Source organism: Thunnus thynnus, chromosome 15, assembly GCF_963924715.1.
Source record: "Thunnus thynnus chromosome 15, fThuThy2.1, whole genome shotgun sequence".
NCBI lineage: Eukaryota > Metazoa > Chordata > Actinopteri > Scombriformes > Scombridae > Thunnus > Thunnus thynnus.
This window is the reverse complement of record NC_089531.1, coordinates 14,909,725-14,927,513: the sequence shown is the minus strand read 5'-3', so window position 1 is coordinate 14,927,513 and position 17,789 is coordinate 14,909,725. Positions and strand designations below refer to the sequence as shown.

The 17,789-nt window shown below is 40.0% G+C and overlaps 1 protein-coding gene across 4 annotated transcripts in view; it reads left to right on the top strand.

The window, feature by feature from the left end:
* The window catches only part of trps1 (trichorhinophalangeal syndrome I), a 128,524-nt gene that overhangs the window by 61,709 nt on the left and 49,026 nt on the right, over positions 1-17,789 (top strand). For all 4 annotated transcript variants that reach the window (XM_067612810.1, XM_067612812.1, XM_067612811.1 and 1 more), the window contains exons 4-9: positions 399-514; positions 5,581-6,181; positions 6,571-6,785; positions 7,286-7,472; positions 7,622-7,862; positions 13,248-14,052. In XM_067612810.1, the coding sequence (XP_067468911.1) occupies positions 399-514; positions 5,581-6,181; positions 6,571-6,785; positions 7,286-7,472; positions 7,622-7,862; positions 13,248-14,052 (2,165 nt within the window). The remainder of the gene's footprint in view (positions 1-398; positions 515-5,580; positions 6,182-6,570; positions 6,786-7,285; positions 7,473-7,621; positions 7,863-13,247; positions 14,053-17,789) is intronic.

The following is a 17,789-nucleotide window of genomic DNA, read 5'->3' as shown; positions in this document are numbered from 1 at the left end:
ACATGTTAACAGGCTTAGTAAAGTATCGAAATAAATCTGAACAAACAGGGGAAAAAAAAGTGCAATTATCACCTCATTAAGTTAGTAAGTTACAGACTTTCAAGAAAAGCTGCGCCTGTCACAACAAACCCACTGTAAAACACATGAGCGTACAATGCAAAGGCATTTTTGAAGGATAGAAGGTATTAACTTTATAAAGTGTGTTTTTCAGTATGCTCAGGGCGCAGCTTTGCTTGCAACAACAACTTGTTGGTCATTGTTCTAAAAGTTTTCACTCTTCCCAAAAGTCAGACATGTCCTTGTTTTTTTTTGGTTTTTTTCTTCGCCTCTAGCGACCTGACCTCTCTTTGTTTATCTGCTTCTACGATTCTGACCCCTCCTTGTATTTCTGCTCCCAGACATCCAGGCAGGACAAGGGCAGAGGAACCAAGCCAAAGAGTTGGGGAAGACAAGGCCAGATGTACACAATCAGCAACACAGGACAGTTATGATGAATGGCACATATGACGTACAGGTAAGCGCGAGAGACGCTCGGTAAATACAGGTAAATAAATGTGTGATGACGCTTAACCATTTTTCATGAAGTCTACACAATACATTCATGTTTTTCATACACACACACACACACACTAAAAATGCACTACATGCACCCATAAAAGAACCTATAAAAGAAAAAAAAAACAGTTTACACAAAGAGACGGTAATAGAGAAACCCCTGCAAGTAAAAATACGTTTTTTAAAAATGAAGTAATGTATAAACAAAGCCTCACAGTGCATCTTGTGGTTAGACTGTTGAATTAATTGGAAGGAATGTAAAGCATTTGAAAGTTGGACTGAAAACTTACTGGTTCAGTAAAGCTTTGGTTTATAGCTGAGCCCTCTTGTTACCTCCTGAGTCCAATAAAAAAAGCCTGCATCATTGGAGCCAATGCCCCTGAGTAGCAGTAAGTTTCACAATCCTTTTTACCATCACTCTTGAAAAATACTCCGACATACCTGATGCTTCCCACTTGGGACAGTCGCTGCCCCCTCATTTGGTTTGAACAATCAATCTTATCCCGCCAGTGTCACAGCATCTTGTGTTCATTGGCGTTTATGTCCAACGAGGTTAGAATGACATCAACATTCTTGTTTTGAGTGTACAGGGACCCAATAGAAACTCATAACGTTGCAGCAACTTGTGAAGAAAATCCGAGGAAGCATAGGCAATTAGCCTTTTAAGATGCGGCAACTGGATTATCAGTGATGTCTCCATTATCTGTAAGAAGCAAGTGACATTGTTGGATATCATGTACAGCACTCAAGCAGATCCGCTTTGCATAATTCTTACTCGCATCGATATGTGTGGATGTCTTGGCTTAGTTTTTCAGCTCTCTCTGTGCACTGCCTCCAAATTATACACATTTATATTGTTTGCTTTGTCTTGTAATATCTGGCTTTCCTCTGTAGTGGAGTGATCTTGAACTCTAAGAGGACACACATTTTGTGCTTTTTCACCACTTTTATGTGCTCGATTCAAAATATACATTTACTTTAGAGATCTACGGATGTGCTCAACTTTTTTTCTTTCAACCTTTTATTCTCTTTACACCATTATAATTAAAATTACATATTGAAGGTTTTGTCTAAATTTCTTGCTATTATTGAGAGACATAAAATCCTTTTAGTGGGCTGATAAAGCATACAGAAAAAAAGTAATATTAGCAACTTTTTATATACTACTTTGTAGTTTTGTGGACTTTATTTTTAAATAGCAGCTTACATAAAAAACATTTTGCTGACATAGTGTGTCAGAAAGTCATTTGTTTTTCAGAGAAGTTTTAAGAAATCAAGTAATCAATAACTTTGCTTCAAAACATGTGACACACTGATATAGTTAACAGTGTATTATAATCATTACTCATGAATCTGTAAATCTCGCCCCATAAGTGAACTGAATAATTTATTGGGTTTAAAAAGCTGCAATTGATTTGTAACATGGAGTGCGTGTGATTTGGACAGGGAGGCATTGTGTTGCAAGTTATAAAGTTTTATAGACTGACAGATGGATCAACACAGAAAGGGAGACAAATAGGGCACCTGGCAGTATGTGTGCATGTGTGCTCAAGCACATGCATACACACAGACACACAGGTATGTAGTCTGCTTTACAATCACTTACAGGCAATGCATATGTACACACATAAAATTGTGCACATGCAATGCATGCATCACTGGAACTGTGTTTTGAAATAATGGCTAATAAATGCATATCCTTTGCTAATCCCTCATATTCAGTGCTCAATTTGTAAAAGTTTTAAGGAGGGCTAGTATCTGGCGCCAGCTACTTTGCTGAGAAATTGCAGGATAAAGACTTTCAGGTGCAATTCATAATTCCCTCTACAAGATAAATGTTGTCCATATACTTAAAGATTAATTCTGCCTTGTAATTATACACCATCAGAGCATATTAAAAAGGCAGATGTAATTTGCACCTGCAGTCTGGACATCAACATATCAGCCAGTCAATTTGAGGATAAAAATGTCTTGAGTGATTTAGTTTTATTCAACAGCTGTAGACTTCAGTTAGAATAAAAACCTAAAAAGTCTCTGCTCAACATGGTTCACTGTCCCTGTTGTAATAGGCATTAAAGCCTCAGACACAACTGTTCACTCACATGTCAGCTCCATCTGCTATGAAAGAGGAAATTGGCAACATGCATGGAATATTTATTCATTTATGTAGGCTTGTGCAGATTTTTCTGAGCGCACTTTAAAAGATTATAGTTTTGATCTTTAAAGTTCAGAAGCTTTTGTAGCATATATATTGGAATATACGTTTGAATGTCAATTTTCTAAACATTAATAATACATTTTTTTAAGGCAGTGGTACGGGCAGTTTTCATTTTAAAATGAACTTCGAATTGCTAAAGTTGCTTCAAGAACAGGAATTGTCTGTCAGACTTTCATCTTGTCTTTTTGTAAATTAGATTGATGACTGGTGGAGAAATCAGTAGAAGGCAGTGAAATGCCATGGAGTATCAGGAAAAAGAATCCACAATCAAATATTGTAGAGTCACTAAAAGTGTTTTTGACCTCAGTCATAAGTCAATCAAAAAATAATTTTCCCTTCGCTGTGATTATTTCAACCGCTGTAATCGACCGAAATATTGAGGTCAAATGCGCGCATTCATTTCAAGTTTCCAAATAACACCCCATAAGAGCCTCAACTAAACACCTGAAAATCGTTTTAATTTTAATAATGCTGAACAACAATTGTAGTTTCTCTTAACAATGAATTTCAAAGTCATACACGTACAGTATATTTTTATTAAACAGCTTTCCCAATATGTATTTGGCTTTTTGTGTATTGGGACTACCCCGTTTTGCTAACAATTGGGTCAAGGATTAGTTTGAGTGTGCATGAACAGTAGAGTTTTGTCTGAAAGGTTTAAACGACATGATCTAATAAACGTGTGTGTGCGTGCGCGTGCGTGCGTGTGTGTGTGCGCGTGTGCGTGTGCGTGTGTGTGTGTGTGGAATAGTCAAGGAGTTTCATTTCATTTAAACCAGCAGTCTGTAATGGCCGTAAGTCACGTAATGGACACAGAAACACACACACACACACACACACACTCACGGCAGCCACGCACACAGACACACACACACAGAGTCAGAAATAGAAAATCCAGTGGGCTTAAGTCGTCATTATGAAGAAAAAATGAAAGTATAAAAAAAAAAAAAACGAATGAAAGGGGTCTCTATTCTCTCCATCCTTCACTCGCTTTTTCTCTCTCCCGCCCACGTTTGGAAAATTCCATGTTGTCATTTGCTAAGACAAGATGCCTTGTCAACCAATGAGATTTCAGGAAAAAAAAGACTTGGAGAGAAGAGGGATAGGGGAAAGAAGGAAAGAGCGAGAGAGAGAGAGAAAGAGATAGAGATGGAGGAGGAAACGAGAGAAGGGGGTGAGAAAGACAGACAGAGAGAAAGGCTTTGAAACCAGTAGTTATAATCGGTAAAGTAATGAAACAGCTGTCAGACACATTTGACTGTGTTTTCCCTTTCTTTCTTTCTCTCTATCCCTCTTTCTCTCTCTGTTCTCCAGTTGTCTCTCTCATCATCTGTCTTTGTCTCTTCTTCACCGTGTGCATGGCTCTGCCTTTCTTCCTCGCTCACCTTCTCATACTCTAATCCTTTTTTTTCTCTAACTTCTCGATTCGCTTTTCATCCATCTCTCACTCCTCTCTTCTCCCTCCACTTTTTGCTCGACACACGTACTTATTGCTCTTTCCCGTCTGCTGTGTTTCTTTCTCTCTCTCTCCCCCCTCTCATATTCCTCTTTGTGTCTCATTGTCCATTCTGCTCAGTGAAATGACTTGATGTTTGGCTCTTCTCTAATTGTCTGGGCAGAGTATGTGAGACGTGATGATTGGATGATTGCTGTTGTGAGATCACACACAGTAATGGCTCTCATTTAGCCATCTGAATTGATTTTCTTTAATGAAGCTGAAATGTACCATCTCACACATTTATAATCTTTTTTTTTCTCTTCTGGATATTACTTTTCTAGCGTTTTTTGTATTATTTATAAATGTTTCATCCTACCGTCTCATTTAGTGTCCTTTTTTTCTGCCTTTTTTAAAATTTCTATTCTCAGGCAATATCTGTTAATGAATATGTATCCCTTTTCATTGTCCTCTCCACTTAAAGAGACAAGTTTTAATTGCAAAAAAAGGAAAACAAAGCAAGTTCCATAGTTTTACTCACACAAAATCAAAGTTTAAGTACCAAATGATGATCTGGTGACAAGAATGAATGAATGAATTTATTGTGGAAATACATCCATGTTTTAGATTTCAAAACACAACAAATTAACACAGCAAGTCTGGGTTTAAATTAAAATGCATCTACATTTGCAGTATTAAATTCTTCTATTTGAAAAATTTGGGAAACTCTAAATCTCTGCATACTTCTAAACGAACCTCCATTACCTGACGGCCAACAGTCACCATCAAACCGCAGATCTGTACAGAGACAAATCTGCACAGTAGTCGTTCTAATGCCACTGTAATACAGGTTGACTGCTCACCAATCTAGCCAACAGCGCACTTTAATCACCTACAGCTTACTGGCTAACTTAATAAAAAACATGAGTCTCAGGTTACTTGCTCAGTAATCCAAAATCCTGGCCTCATCCAATGGATATTTCAGTAGAGTCTGGTAAATATGTTATTGGTTGGTTAGTTAGAGTTAGGTACGTACAGAAAATGATGGATTACATTTGTTGTTGTGCTTCAGTAATAAGGGTAGCTGAGTTATAATTTTCCATATTTGCAGCAGCACAGCTCTGCCTTTCGCTTATGTTATACATCCCCTAAATATCTGTCACACAGGAATGATATCAAATTTCTTCCATGTATTACCTTTGAATTCCATGGATAAGGTATACTAGAGACAGTACACCACCTTGATGACACTGGAAACAACTAAACTAACTAAAATGCCGATTGATTATCGTTTATATATGTGACTGTATATACTTTTATCATAATCTAACAAAACCTTTGTCTTTTTCTTTTCTTTTCTGACTGTCAACAGGTGACGTTGGGCGGCACGCTAATTGGGATCGGCCGAAAGACCTCGGATTGCCAGGGGAACACTAAGTACTTTCGCTGCAAATTCTGCAACTTCACGTACATGGGCAGTAATTCCTCAGAACTTGAACAACACTTCTTGTCTTCACATCCAAATAAAGTCAAAACTCCGCCATCCACGCCACTGCTTGCCAACAACAACGACAGCCAAGTGAAGGGGAGGAGTCAAATGTTAGACGGGGCGGAGCGAGTGGCAGTGAGAGCGGAAGACGATTCCTTGGTCGGGTACTCCATCCCAGTCAGGGCGTGCCCTGATTCGTCAAGCTGGACGGGGGAGGCGGGTCGAGGTGCCGTTCAGGCGTATTATTGGTGTAAATTCTGCAGCTGGAGTTGTGAGTGGTCAGGGGGCTCGGCGAAACTTTTAGAGCACTATGAACAAAGACATAGAATGAGCACAGGAGGTACTATGAGCCCCAACAGCTCTAATCCTGGAGGGATGGACAGAGAGCGGGAGAGAGGAGGGAGAAGAGAAGGAGGAGAAAGAGACCACATGTTATCCAAAAGCCGCAAAGATCTGTCATCCAACCCATCCAGCACCAGCCAAGGTAATGAAACGGGAGAAAGTATGATGAAATGTTATTGCTAAAACTGTTTTTCAGTAGAAGATAGCTTTAATACAGATCAAGTGAAACAAAATTAAATACTCTAATGATTTTTCACTTCTTCGAGTACTATGATATTTTTCTTTTACTAGTGTTACGATGCTGTTTTAATCCCTCTTTTGGCCTTTTCTAGTACAACACTGCTTGCTCCTACTTATTAGTTGTTACTGGCACTACAATACTGCTCGACCCCTTCTTTTATATTGTTTGTAGTGTTTGGATAATACTTGACCTTGCTTGTTTGCTGCCTTGAGCATCATGATACAGTTTATGACATGCCTTTGTTTTTCCACTCCAAGACCCAAGACCTTTGCTGTGTTTTCTGTTTCTAGGAGACCCAAACAGCAGCGACACAGAAGCGGTCGTGACCAGTTATAACTGTCAGTTGTGTGATTTCCGGTACTCAATGGCCCACAGTGCAGATGTGATCGTAGTAGCGCCGTTACTACTGCACTACCAGCACAACCACTCCATCCACCGATGCTGCATTCAGCACTGCATGTATTGTCCACAGGGGCTCTGTCAGCCACATAAACACCTGGGGGAGGTGAGATTGATAAAATATTGAAATGTTTATTTTCTTGGTGTTTTTTTGATGTTTGGTTGGCAATTAGAAGAAACAATCAGCTGTTTTGTAAGCACAAGAAAATAAAATGTAATATATGAACAAGTGTAAAGTTAATTGCAAGCCTAGTTAAGATTCCCTTGCTTCCCACCCAATCCTCCCACACATTCTCCTCCCTCCTTTGTGCCAGCTGCCAAACAGTGCCGGTGCAGCTGTTAAAAATGCGGAAAGGATGGTTAACAGCCAAAATTGAGGGTGGCATCCTTCAGTTAATGATGCACATTCATACTGGTGCTGCTGACTTCCACTTCTTTGATATCACCTGCATAGACAAAAACATCACAGCACCAAAATGAAAGAAACAACAGGAGAAAACAAACTTTTAAAGACTTAAATCACCTTATTTGCACAGTTTTGCCTGTAATAGCAAAAGCAAAGATCCTTACTAGTCTTCACTAAACTTATCTGATTTTTCTCAATAGGTGTCCCACCCCTTTGCTTGCCGGAAGCCTACCTGCCCCAAATGTTGTTCCAAGTTCCCTCAGTCCACCAAACAGCAAGACACGATGGGTTCGAAACCTGTCACCGCCACCTCGCCTAGCATGACTCCTCCCAATCCTCGAGGGGATCCTGGTGTGATTTCAAGTGCACATCCTGTTGTCACACAAGGTATTTAAAGATACAGTTGATCTTGCAAGAAAATTAATTTTGCATGTTTTATCAGAATATTTATCAGCTAATTTACACATCTCAATAGATTTAGAATGATATTTTTCTTAGTTTCTTGCTCCTCACATGTCCTGTTTCTGTGCCCCTAGGGGTCACCCATTTGTGTGACCAGTGTGCGTTTGCCACCACCGACATAGACGTGTTGCTCCAACACTACGAAAGCTGCCACACCCTGATTAACCTAAAGGGGGCACCCCCGCATGTCAAGGCTGAGGAAGAGGTCGGGGGAGACAAGGAAGGGGGGAGAGGAGCAGGAGGAGAGAGGGAGTTCTCTTGCACAAAGTGTCACTTCATCACGGAAGTGGAAGAAGAGATTTTCAGACACTACAGGTAAGAGAGAGAGAGAGAGAGATAGGATACGATCGGATATTATATCGGTTGACATTAAAGATTTAGGATATGAAGGAAAAAAGTGCTTTTCAGTCAGCATAGTAAAGTGTTGAATATGTAATAAGTAGTAATAACATTAATAGGAATGTATTTGTGTGTTTTCAGAAGCCTGAAAAAACTCTGCTTACTTACAGTGGCCCATTCAGTTTGCCATCCTCTCTGAAACTGGTGAATCTGTGTCATTCATTCATTCACCGAGTGACTGAATGTGATAAAAATTGCTTGAGTGTTATCCAAAGAGTCAATATTCCAGTTAGAGTCCATGACTCAATATTCCTGTAATTGGATGAGTGTGTGTGTATGGAAATTCCTTTCTCAAGTCAGAGAGATGGTGAAGTTTTGCTTGTGCTGGGATTCAAAACCCCATAATTCTCTCTTTTTTTATACCCAATCATCCCGGAAATGTTTACCGAGCACAGTCATTTTCAGCAACAGCCCATATAAAAAGTAATACTTTTAAGACACTTATAGATATCATTCAGACACCCACACCTGGAAGCTGCTGAGAAATGAGGGAAAGGGAAATCTTTCGTAGGTTTTCACTGATTTCTAGTCTCAGACTCTGTTGCCATTCACAACAAATTTGAAGATGAGCATTGCATACCTGTCTCCTCTGCTTCAGTGACAGCTACTAGATGGATGTTGGCTCAGTTCTTGTGTGCAGTTTTTTTGACTTCTGCTAGTCTTCGTTCATTGGTTCTTTTGAATCTGTGATTTATGTCATTGTCTTTTGTTCAGAGGAGATTATACAGATTTGGGGAACTAAGCACGTGTGAAGTACTAGGAATTTGAAACTGATCAGGAGATAACAGCGTGTCTTTCAGTTCCTCTTGCGCTGTAAGATCAGCCATGTTTACCAGGTCCATATCTGCTGAACTAACAAAACTTAAGCCAATCATAAAATCTTGTCAGAACGGTGAAATGATTTCACAAACAGTGTAGGGATTTGAACCAAGGACAGTTTCATCACCAGTGAGAACAGCCATGTCGAGGTTTTAACAATTTATTCCAACAATAATAAACATTTCAGTTTGAAGTTGTGGCTCTGCTCATGTGATGCTCCAGCACTTTAGCAGATCCCCACAGAGCAGCAATATACACAGACAGGATGACTGTCTAATTTTTAAAAGGCCCGTCTAATGTTAGAGAGAGATTATGGTGATACATGATTGGATGGTTTTTGGAACATGTAACTATAAAATTACTTGTGGCTGCTTAAACTACTGCAAGCCTCCATTTTTATTAAGTCATTACTACCTTTATGTAGCTTCATTTTCTATCTAATACAACTAAAGGGCTCAAAATTATGACTGATTCTTGCAGTTTTCTCAAAAAAGGCTCAGCCCCTCATTACCGAATCATGTATTTATAGAGTCTTGAGATAAGTTGTAAGTTTGTAACTTCCTCGTTTTATACAAGTCTGCTTTGGTTTCTTGCTTGCTTGTACAAATGAGCGATAGGCTCTGTTTCACAGGGCTCTAAAATGCTGGAGAGGTCAGACTAGACTCCACAGCCAATGCGTCACCTACACAAACAGCAGATGATAGAGAAAGCTACGGTGAGTTAGAGTTGGAAAGAGAGAGAGAGAGAGGGTTGGTGTGGCAAAGTTAGGGCTAAAGACAGAGACGGAGAGATAAACAGAACCGGAGATACTTGTGTGAAATCTTTCTGACTATTTAAGTATTGATGTAGATCGCTGGTCTGGATTGCTTCTTGATACATGCTCACAAACAAACTCGCATACGCAAGTTCCACACTCAGACACATAAAATTACAGTTTGACAGAGCCATCTTAGCGAGATCTCTGTTACGAATCAATGAAAGACTTAAGAGTTTGATTCATTGCTGAGCGAGAGAGGAGAGAAAAAGAGGGAGATGGAGAAAAGAGAGATTGCGAAGGTGAAGAACCGAGAGAAGAAGGGACGCAGTGACAGGGAGAAACGAGAGAAAAGAGAAGATAAAGAGAAGACGAAGGAGGGAGAAGGAAAGACAAAGAAACAGGGATATAACGAGAGAAAGGCAGAAAGGAAAGTGGAGAGAGGGTAACAAAGCGAGAGGGAGAAAGAGTGTGGCGGGGATTTAACATTCCACTCACGTCCTTAACAGAATCTAAGCTCTGAATCTTGGAGCTGAAATCAAATAAAACTGAAATAAAGCCAGAAAGTTTCTCACCACCACTAAAATTGACTACACCTAAAAAGATTCCAAGGGCAAGTTTTGGAAAACAAAATTTGGGATTTAATTACAGAGTGTTTGGAACAAAAGACTGTAGTGTTTGGGGCGGGGAGGGGGGGGGGGGGAGTTAGCAGCCGAAACACAATTATCAACCTCAAAGTAACTTTTACACCTAAACACTCCAACCAAGGACATATTTCTAAGGCACAGATGAGTACAACAGCAAGAATTTCCTAACATATGCCTGATATGATTACTGATTTACCTGCACTGTCAGAACTGTCTGGCTGTTTGTGTTAAAGGTCTTAGAATATACAAAGGCGGAAAGTAGAAGATTTATTTAAATAAAACAAGATAATAATAATTTTTATTGCCTATATTAAACATACTATATGTTATATACATACTATATTTTCTCAAACCAATAGTAATGAAGATAGAAATGCTACCATGCTCTCTGAGTTGATCTGGACCTGTTACACGCTTTCAACAAATGCACTTCATTTGGCTTCCCTTGAACCTGCCCCAGATTAAAAATATCTAATGCACATGAGGGAAGCAAAGCCAATGAGCAGCTGGTGCGAGCGGGCTATTTAAAAATGACCAACTAGAGTAAAATTATCTAAACTACGCATATACTTCAATAGAGACCTTTCGAAAGGAGGATGGTAGGTGAACACAGGCATTGTCTTATATAGAGGATATAATAGAGCTTAGTTTCATCAAACTCACATCATTTTCATCAGTCTTTGATTAGTTTACTTCACTTCATTTCTCCTCAGCATCGTTATACAAATTACTGCAAATTAATACACCACCATAAATGTTGAGTTTCCTGATGACCTCGTCACATGGTTGCGATGCCAACTTACTTTTTTCAAACAAATTACTTCAAGAAAACATAAATCTGAGGAATATATTTTTAGTTTGCCAAGAAGCCAAGAAACACTTTTGTCTAAGGAGACCTAAAAAAAGTCCTTTCAAACTGCTTTAGTATTTTTTTTTATGCTTTAATACTTGAATTCCATGAAAATGTAACATCCTCTTTCTCATTTTCCGAGGCACGGGTCTGATTGAATGTATGTAGGACAGATGTAGCTGTTGACAGCATTCGGAGCGAAGGGGGATTTGAACAGTACATGTGTGGAAAGAATGATATAAACCTCATATATGATGTTTGTGTGTGTGTGTGTGAGAGATAAAGAATGACAGAGAAAGTAAGACAGGGGGATCAGTCAGGAAGAACCAGCCCATGTATGCGTGCGTGTGTGTAGGTGTGGCGTGTGCATGGTGATGACAAACTGAGAGGCCACTATGTCTTTTGTTAAGCATGTGGAGATATTTAAGCCCACAAGGTACAAGGTGTACTTTTGCACATGCTCACTTTCACAAATGTCTACAAATACTTTTAATCCACTTGAGATGCTGTTCAAAGCCCCACATTGAATCTGTCATTGCACAGAGCATTTATTTCCTCACCAATTATTAGACAAAGGAGAGATACAGAGAAAGAGAAGAAAACAATATACACAGACTCAAATCTGCACTGCATATAGTTATTTCAAATTATGTGTTTTATTTCTTTGAACCCACATATTATGGTTATATTACTATTTCACTTCCTGTCAATCATGCAGAAAACATGTCAGACTGCAAGCAAATAAGAGAGACAGTGTATTTTCTTAGACAGTATATTTCTGTATGTTTACCGTTAATTTTTATGTTTGTTTATTCCTGCATGGCAGATTGTTTTGGCAGGTTTCAAAGCAGAATTCATAAGAAGGCACAAAAGCCGCTTTAACAGAAAAATAGCAATTTTATATTCCTTCGTCATTTTCAATGAAATAGTTCATGTTTTTTCTCCCTTTTTATAAATTACTCCCACTGGCAGTGTGGCAGTAATGAGAGGTCAGTTGTGAGAAAACAACATAAGTGTTGAGCAAATCGCTGCTTAGTGAGATTTAATTGAAACAAGTAAACAAGAATTCATCCAGTTTGGGATTTAAGAGCACATCTGACTTATCTGCCAAATAATGGTCCCAATCAAAGAGGAAATGCTATCAGCTAACAAATGTGCATTTGAGGTGTATTTTACATAGCTAAGCAGGGGTCTGAATTTGTATCTAGTCATTTGTATCCTAGAGGAGAGGTCTGTTAAACCACTTAAAATCTACTTTCCAGCATAATCAATCAATAAAACAGTCATATCATTAGATTCCCTTAGCACAGAACAAATTATCAAGATGCTGTTTTATTATTGTATTCTTTTAACCATGTATTCTGGCCATAGTGTTCCCACCATGAGCCACTGCAAATAAGAGTCCAATTTCTTGTTATGGATGGTCGATTGATTTTGCTCGTTGGCCCGCACAAGAAGCAAAAAAACTGTTTTCTGAGCCAGGAAAAACCCTGATGTTGTGTATACAGTGCTGGTCATTCAGAGCTTTGCCAAAAGGAAATGAAGGTGGTTTGTTGATGGGTGATTCATTACTTGTCATTCATCACAGTTTTGCCTTAATTCATCGAGGTTAAGTGGAACACTGAGTCACGTTTTGGCCGTGGGCTTTGTGAAACTCTACCTGACTGGTTGGGGGGAAATCAGGCTGGGACTAATGCACTTTAAATTTAGTTAATTCGGGGAGTGGATTATTTTCAAAATTTGATTAATGAAGACTTTTTTTTTCAGTGCTTGTCATATACAGCCCATTAAAAGTGATCCAGAATGAAGGCTTTTTACATTTTAAATTGATGGAATTCAAGATGAATTGACTAGCCTTGACGAAGTCAACTAAATCTGTTAGCTATGTCTCTGTTCTGACGTTCAGTTTCATTAATGTTATAGTTTTAACTTCAGTGTGACTTACTGTCTCATTGAACTTAACACTTAATGACTAATCTATTTTCGAGATGCCGTGTTAGAGTGTAATGATATTGTCGTTTGACGAACTTAAGTAAAAAACATTTATGTATTTAATTTAGGTACTTTTATTCTCGTACTGAGCTTACAACATGAACATTAAAACTGAACCTAAGAAAGTAAACATTTCTATGCCAATTTTAATGTATTATATTCTAATGCATACATTTGACTCATTCTAATTCATGTTTGTTCCATCTGGATAATTCACTCATTGTTTTTTCTCTCTGCAGGCGTGTCCACGCATGTTGCCGTTGTCGACGCTGTGACTTCACGGCTCCTGATTCGTCAGCCCTCCTCGACCATTTCAACTCAGCCCACTGTCATGAAACCTCCCCCTCATTAAGCTCACTGACAACAACCTTACCCACCTCACTGACGACCTCACTGACACCTTCGTTAACACTCTCAGCCAATGGCTGCTCAGCTCCCTCTACCTTAGCCATTAAAGAAGAGAGCAAGGGGGATATTCGCCTCCTTTACTCCCTTGCACCGCCTGAGGGACGGTTGGCAGAAGGAGGCAGAGAAGAAGCAGGAGGGGTGGTAAAAAGTGAGGGAGGTGAGGAGAAAGAAAGGGAGCGGGAGAAGGGCTGGGTTCTTGGGGAGACAAGAGGACCAGGAGAAAGAGGAGGTGAACAGGCTCATGGTCTACTGTGGGTGCCCAAGGAGCGAATGGGACCTGAAAGAGGAGCAGGAGGTGGGAGCCCCTCTCTTTTCCCCTCCCCCCTCTCATTGTCATTTGTTTCAGCCAATCATGAGTCCTCACAGCAGAAAAGAGGTGTGGCTTCGCCTAGCATGGTTTACCTGGGAGACACCAAGTCGTTTTTGGGAGATACCAAGTCGTTTTTGGGAGACGCCAAGCTGTACGGAGGAGGGAGGCCAGGCGGAGCCGCTGCAGGTGGAGGTGGAGGGGAGAAACAGAGCCAGATGCCAACTCAACAGTACACAGGAGGAGGAGGAGGAGGAGGGAGTGGAGGTGGAGGAGGACAGGAGGGGAAAGGAGGAGCTGCTAAAGAAGAGTCCCAATCCCTGCTACGGGTAAGGTGGAACATGTGTACACCCTCCTACTTTTCTCACACTTTATATTCCTCAGTTTCACTTTCACCTCATTCTCTAATTTTGCCTGATCTTCGTTCTTTGTCTCATTTACACTCTGAGTTTTTGTTTTTAGCTTTGACTCTCTGAATGAAGGAATTTGTAGCTGGATCTCTACAGCCAGATCCTACCTGCTGAGAGCATTAGTTGTAAGAGTGCTCCTATAAATACGTCTTCAACTTCGTTTCCTTTGAATCAGATGTGAGGATTAGGCCTCATGCAGCGAGCAGCTACAATGAAATCTGTAATTCTTGAGTCACATTTAGAGTACTTATGCAGATTTACATTGGCTAACAAATTGTGTATGAGTGTGTATTGTGTCCCCACATGCTTGCGTGTGTTCATACAATATCTCTGAGCTTTTGTCCATGTGTGTATAATTCCATGACATCATTTCGTTTCCCATAAGTTGCATTCATCTTTTTTTAAATTAAATTTTAACACACAACACTTAGAAACTTGCCTGTTGCCACGGCAATGTGGGAGGGGGGCAAACTTGACAGTTCTCATGGTTACCACCTGTCAGTCAGTTCCCTCACGCTACTTTGTAGCCCACAATGCCTTTCACTTCACAGTGATGTCATGGACTGGCAGGAACATATTGTGGTTTGCCATGGCCACAGAGCTTATTGGCCATGATCACATTAGATCAGAATAGACTGAACAGTGTGTGTGTGTGTGTAGTGTCAGGGCATTGACATGGGTCTATGTAAGTGGTGGTATTGAGTGTGAGAGTGGTGCTCATGGTGTGCACATGTCAGTGTTTGAGTTGAGTGTATGGCGTCTTTGTACATGTCGAGGGTTGGGTGTACGTGTGTGTGTCTGTGTGTGTGTGTGTGTGTGTGTGTGTGTGTGTGTGTGTGTGTTAGGTGTTGGCAGTAACTTGGCAGACTGGGCAGGGTGGGGCAGCAAGAGGTTTACTCATTATCGTGGGTGGGGCAGTGTGTGTTACTGTCTGTGAGAGAGCGAGAGAGAGAGTGAGACAGAGTGAGAGAGAGAGAGACTGCGTGCATGAAAGAGAAAGGGAAGAAAATTGAGATGAAGAGAAAAAGATATAGTCATATGGAGATAAAAGAGAGTAGAGAGAAAGTTAACTCCTTAACATTCAGTTTCCCCTTTTTAAACAAGTTATATGTTACACATTAATAAGTGAGCTTTAGAGATGTTGGTAGGTGTATTTTTTGTTTTGGACAAAGTCTTTATCAGAGTCTTTCTCGTCTTTATGTTAATCTAGGCTAACAGCTCCATATCTAACAAATAAGCATAACAAAATGTCGAACTATTCCTTTAAATACCTGATCATAGTTGGAAAAATCTCCTTTTTCCACACTGTCCAGTCCCTCCACTCCTGACAGCATCATATTTTTCTGTATCAGGTTGCATCAACTCCTCATTAAAGCTGTTGTTGATGTTTAAACTGAGCGAAATATTCAAACCAAGGACTCCATGTTTTGTTTTTCTTATACCTGCACCAAATAGAAATACTCCTGTCTTGTGCACATTTCCCCAAAATGAAGCTTGACATATTTGGTAACTTTTGGTATCTCCGCTACAATCTAAAATAAAGTTCTTTACATCATGAGTTTACAATGGCAGACCCATCGGCGGGTCAAAGAGGTTTAAAGCTCAAATTATACTTTCCGCATCCGCATAGGGTCATGTGATATAAATTTTACCATCAGCCCATGTCTGCCAGAGTCCACAGGGACTGTATGTGCTGACTCGACAAGACAAGTCGACTGCCACATATGGACGTTCAGTGTGAGAAAAGTGCGTGCAGAACTGCATCCGTGTTCGTTTTGGAGTACAGTACATCAGGGGATATCAGGACCTTAAGGGACTAATATTTTCAGTAGCAGGAAAAAAGAAAAAACTGATGTTAAGCGTGTGAGTGTGTGAAAGTGAGAATAAAAAAGAGAGAATGGGGGGACCAATTTAACAATTTATTAGGGTGAAGACACCGAACATGACTTATTACTTTAATGGCTTGGTAAGATATTGCCTTTGCTGCTATCTTTTTCTCGCTCCTCACAACACAATATTTATTCTCAGTTTCCATGGCATGCACTGACACGTCTCACATACACGAATATACCACACATACACACACAGGCTGAGGTTGAGTCATCACTGGGCAGGGTTAGGGAGGGGCACTAATGCAAAGGATCATCTGAAATAGTACACACACACACACACATACACACATTTATTGACACTTAAAGACATGCACGCAAATGTTAAGTTCAATTTAAACGAGCCCTTTGACGCAACAGGGCAGAGCCTGAATTATAAAAGGTGAATCCACCCAAAATACTAATTGGCAAGTGACAAGTAGTGAGGCAGAGCAAGAAGGAGGGAGTGAGGGTTGAAGAGAAAGAGGAAGAGCAATGATGGACGGATGTAGGGCATGAGTAAGTAAGGAGGAAAGGAGCAAGAGAAGGATTAAAAAGAGACAAAAGCAGAAACAAATGGCCAAAGTCATATTTCATCTAAACATCTGTGTGTGTGTGTGTGTGTGTGTGTGTGTGTGTGTGTGTGTGTGTGTGTGTGTGCGTCTTTCCTTTGTGTGCTTGTGTGTGTGGTTCCGCGCTTGTCCACGTTTGTGTGTTTTCCCTCATCCTCACTTGTTCTTTCTGTTCTCCACCACATCGATCTATCTCTCCCCTTTGCTTTTCATTCTTTTTCTTTCATTTCCCTGCCTTTCCTCAAAGGACAACTCACCTGATATACAAGGATCAATACACACCTCACACACACACACAAACAAAAGTGTTCAGGCATGCACACATACTCCCACAGAGGCGCGCATACACACACATACACACCCAGAATCTGAGTTCTTAGTATTCTGCAATGGGAGGCTTTTTGCTTTGTAGAGAGGAGGGAATATTTTCTTTTGAAAGGCCTGATCTATAATTGCTGCAGTGTTGCCTTGTTGAGACATTGCCCCACTATTGGCTTTGTTTTCATAGTGATTTATTACATTAAAGACATTTTCTCAGTCTGAAATTTTATTTTCTGGCTGTTTGACTGACTGAATGAGACAAGGATAGAAAGCGTATGAGGTTTAGAGATGAAATTAAAGTAAAAGCTTTAGTTGACGTTTTAGTTTATAAATGGAATGAGACAGACTTTGAGTAATGGTGTTTTTTTTGAGTTAAGTAGGGTTGAGAAAGGTCCGCCTCTGAGCCAAACATATGTGAACACATGTGAATATACCCAAACATATGTGAAGTGACCCAACATTTAGATCATCTAATAAATCCCAGATTGTTTTCAAAGGCAATTCTACCTCAAGGACAACAGAGAAGTGGAGATAAATGGACGCGAGCAGGGAGAGGAAGAAATTGTAGATTTGACCTTACAAACACAATATAACTGTGTACATCTTATGTGGTCATAATGCAATACTGAAATGTGAACCTTCAGGGTTTTAAAAGTCCCATGCGTGACATTCAATTCCATTTGAGTCAAGAGACAGACAGAGAAAATAGAGAGACGAACTGAGAGAGATAAACGGGAATGTGTGCTTTCAGCAGATCAGAGAGGAGTTTCATTAAAGTTTCTCTCGTTTACATTTCTGCCCGACGGAGCTAATTATGTTTAAAAGACACACACATACACACTGGCTCACACACACACACACACATACACGTGCACGCACACACACAGCGCTGTAT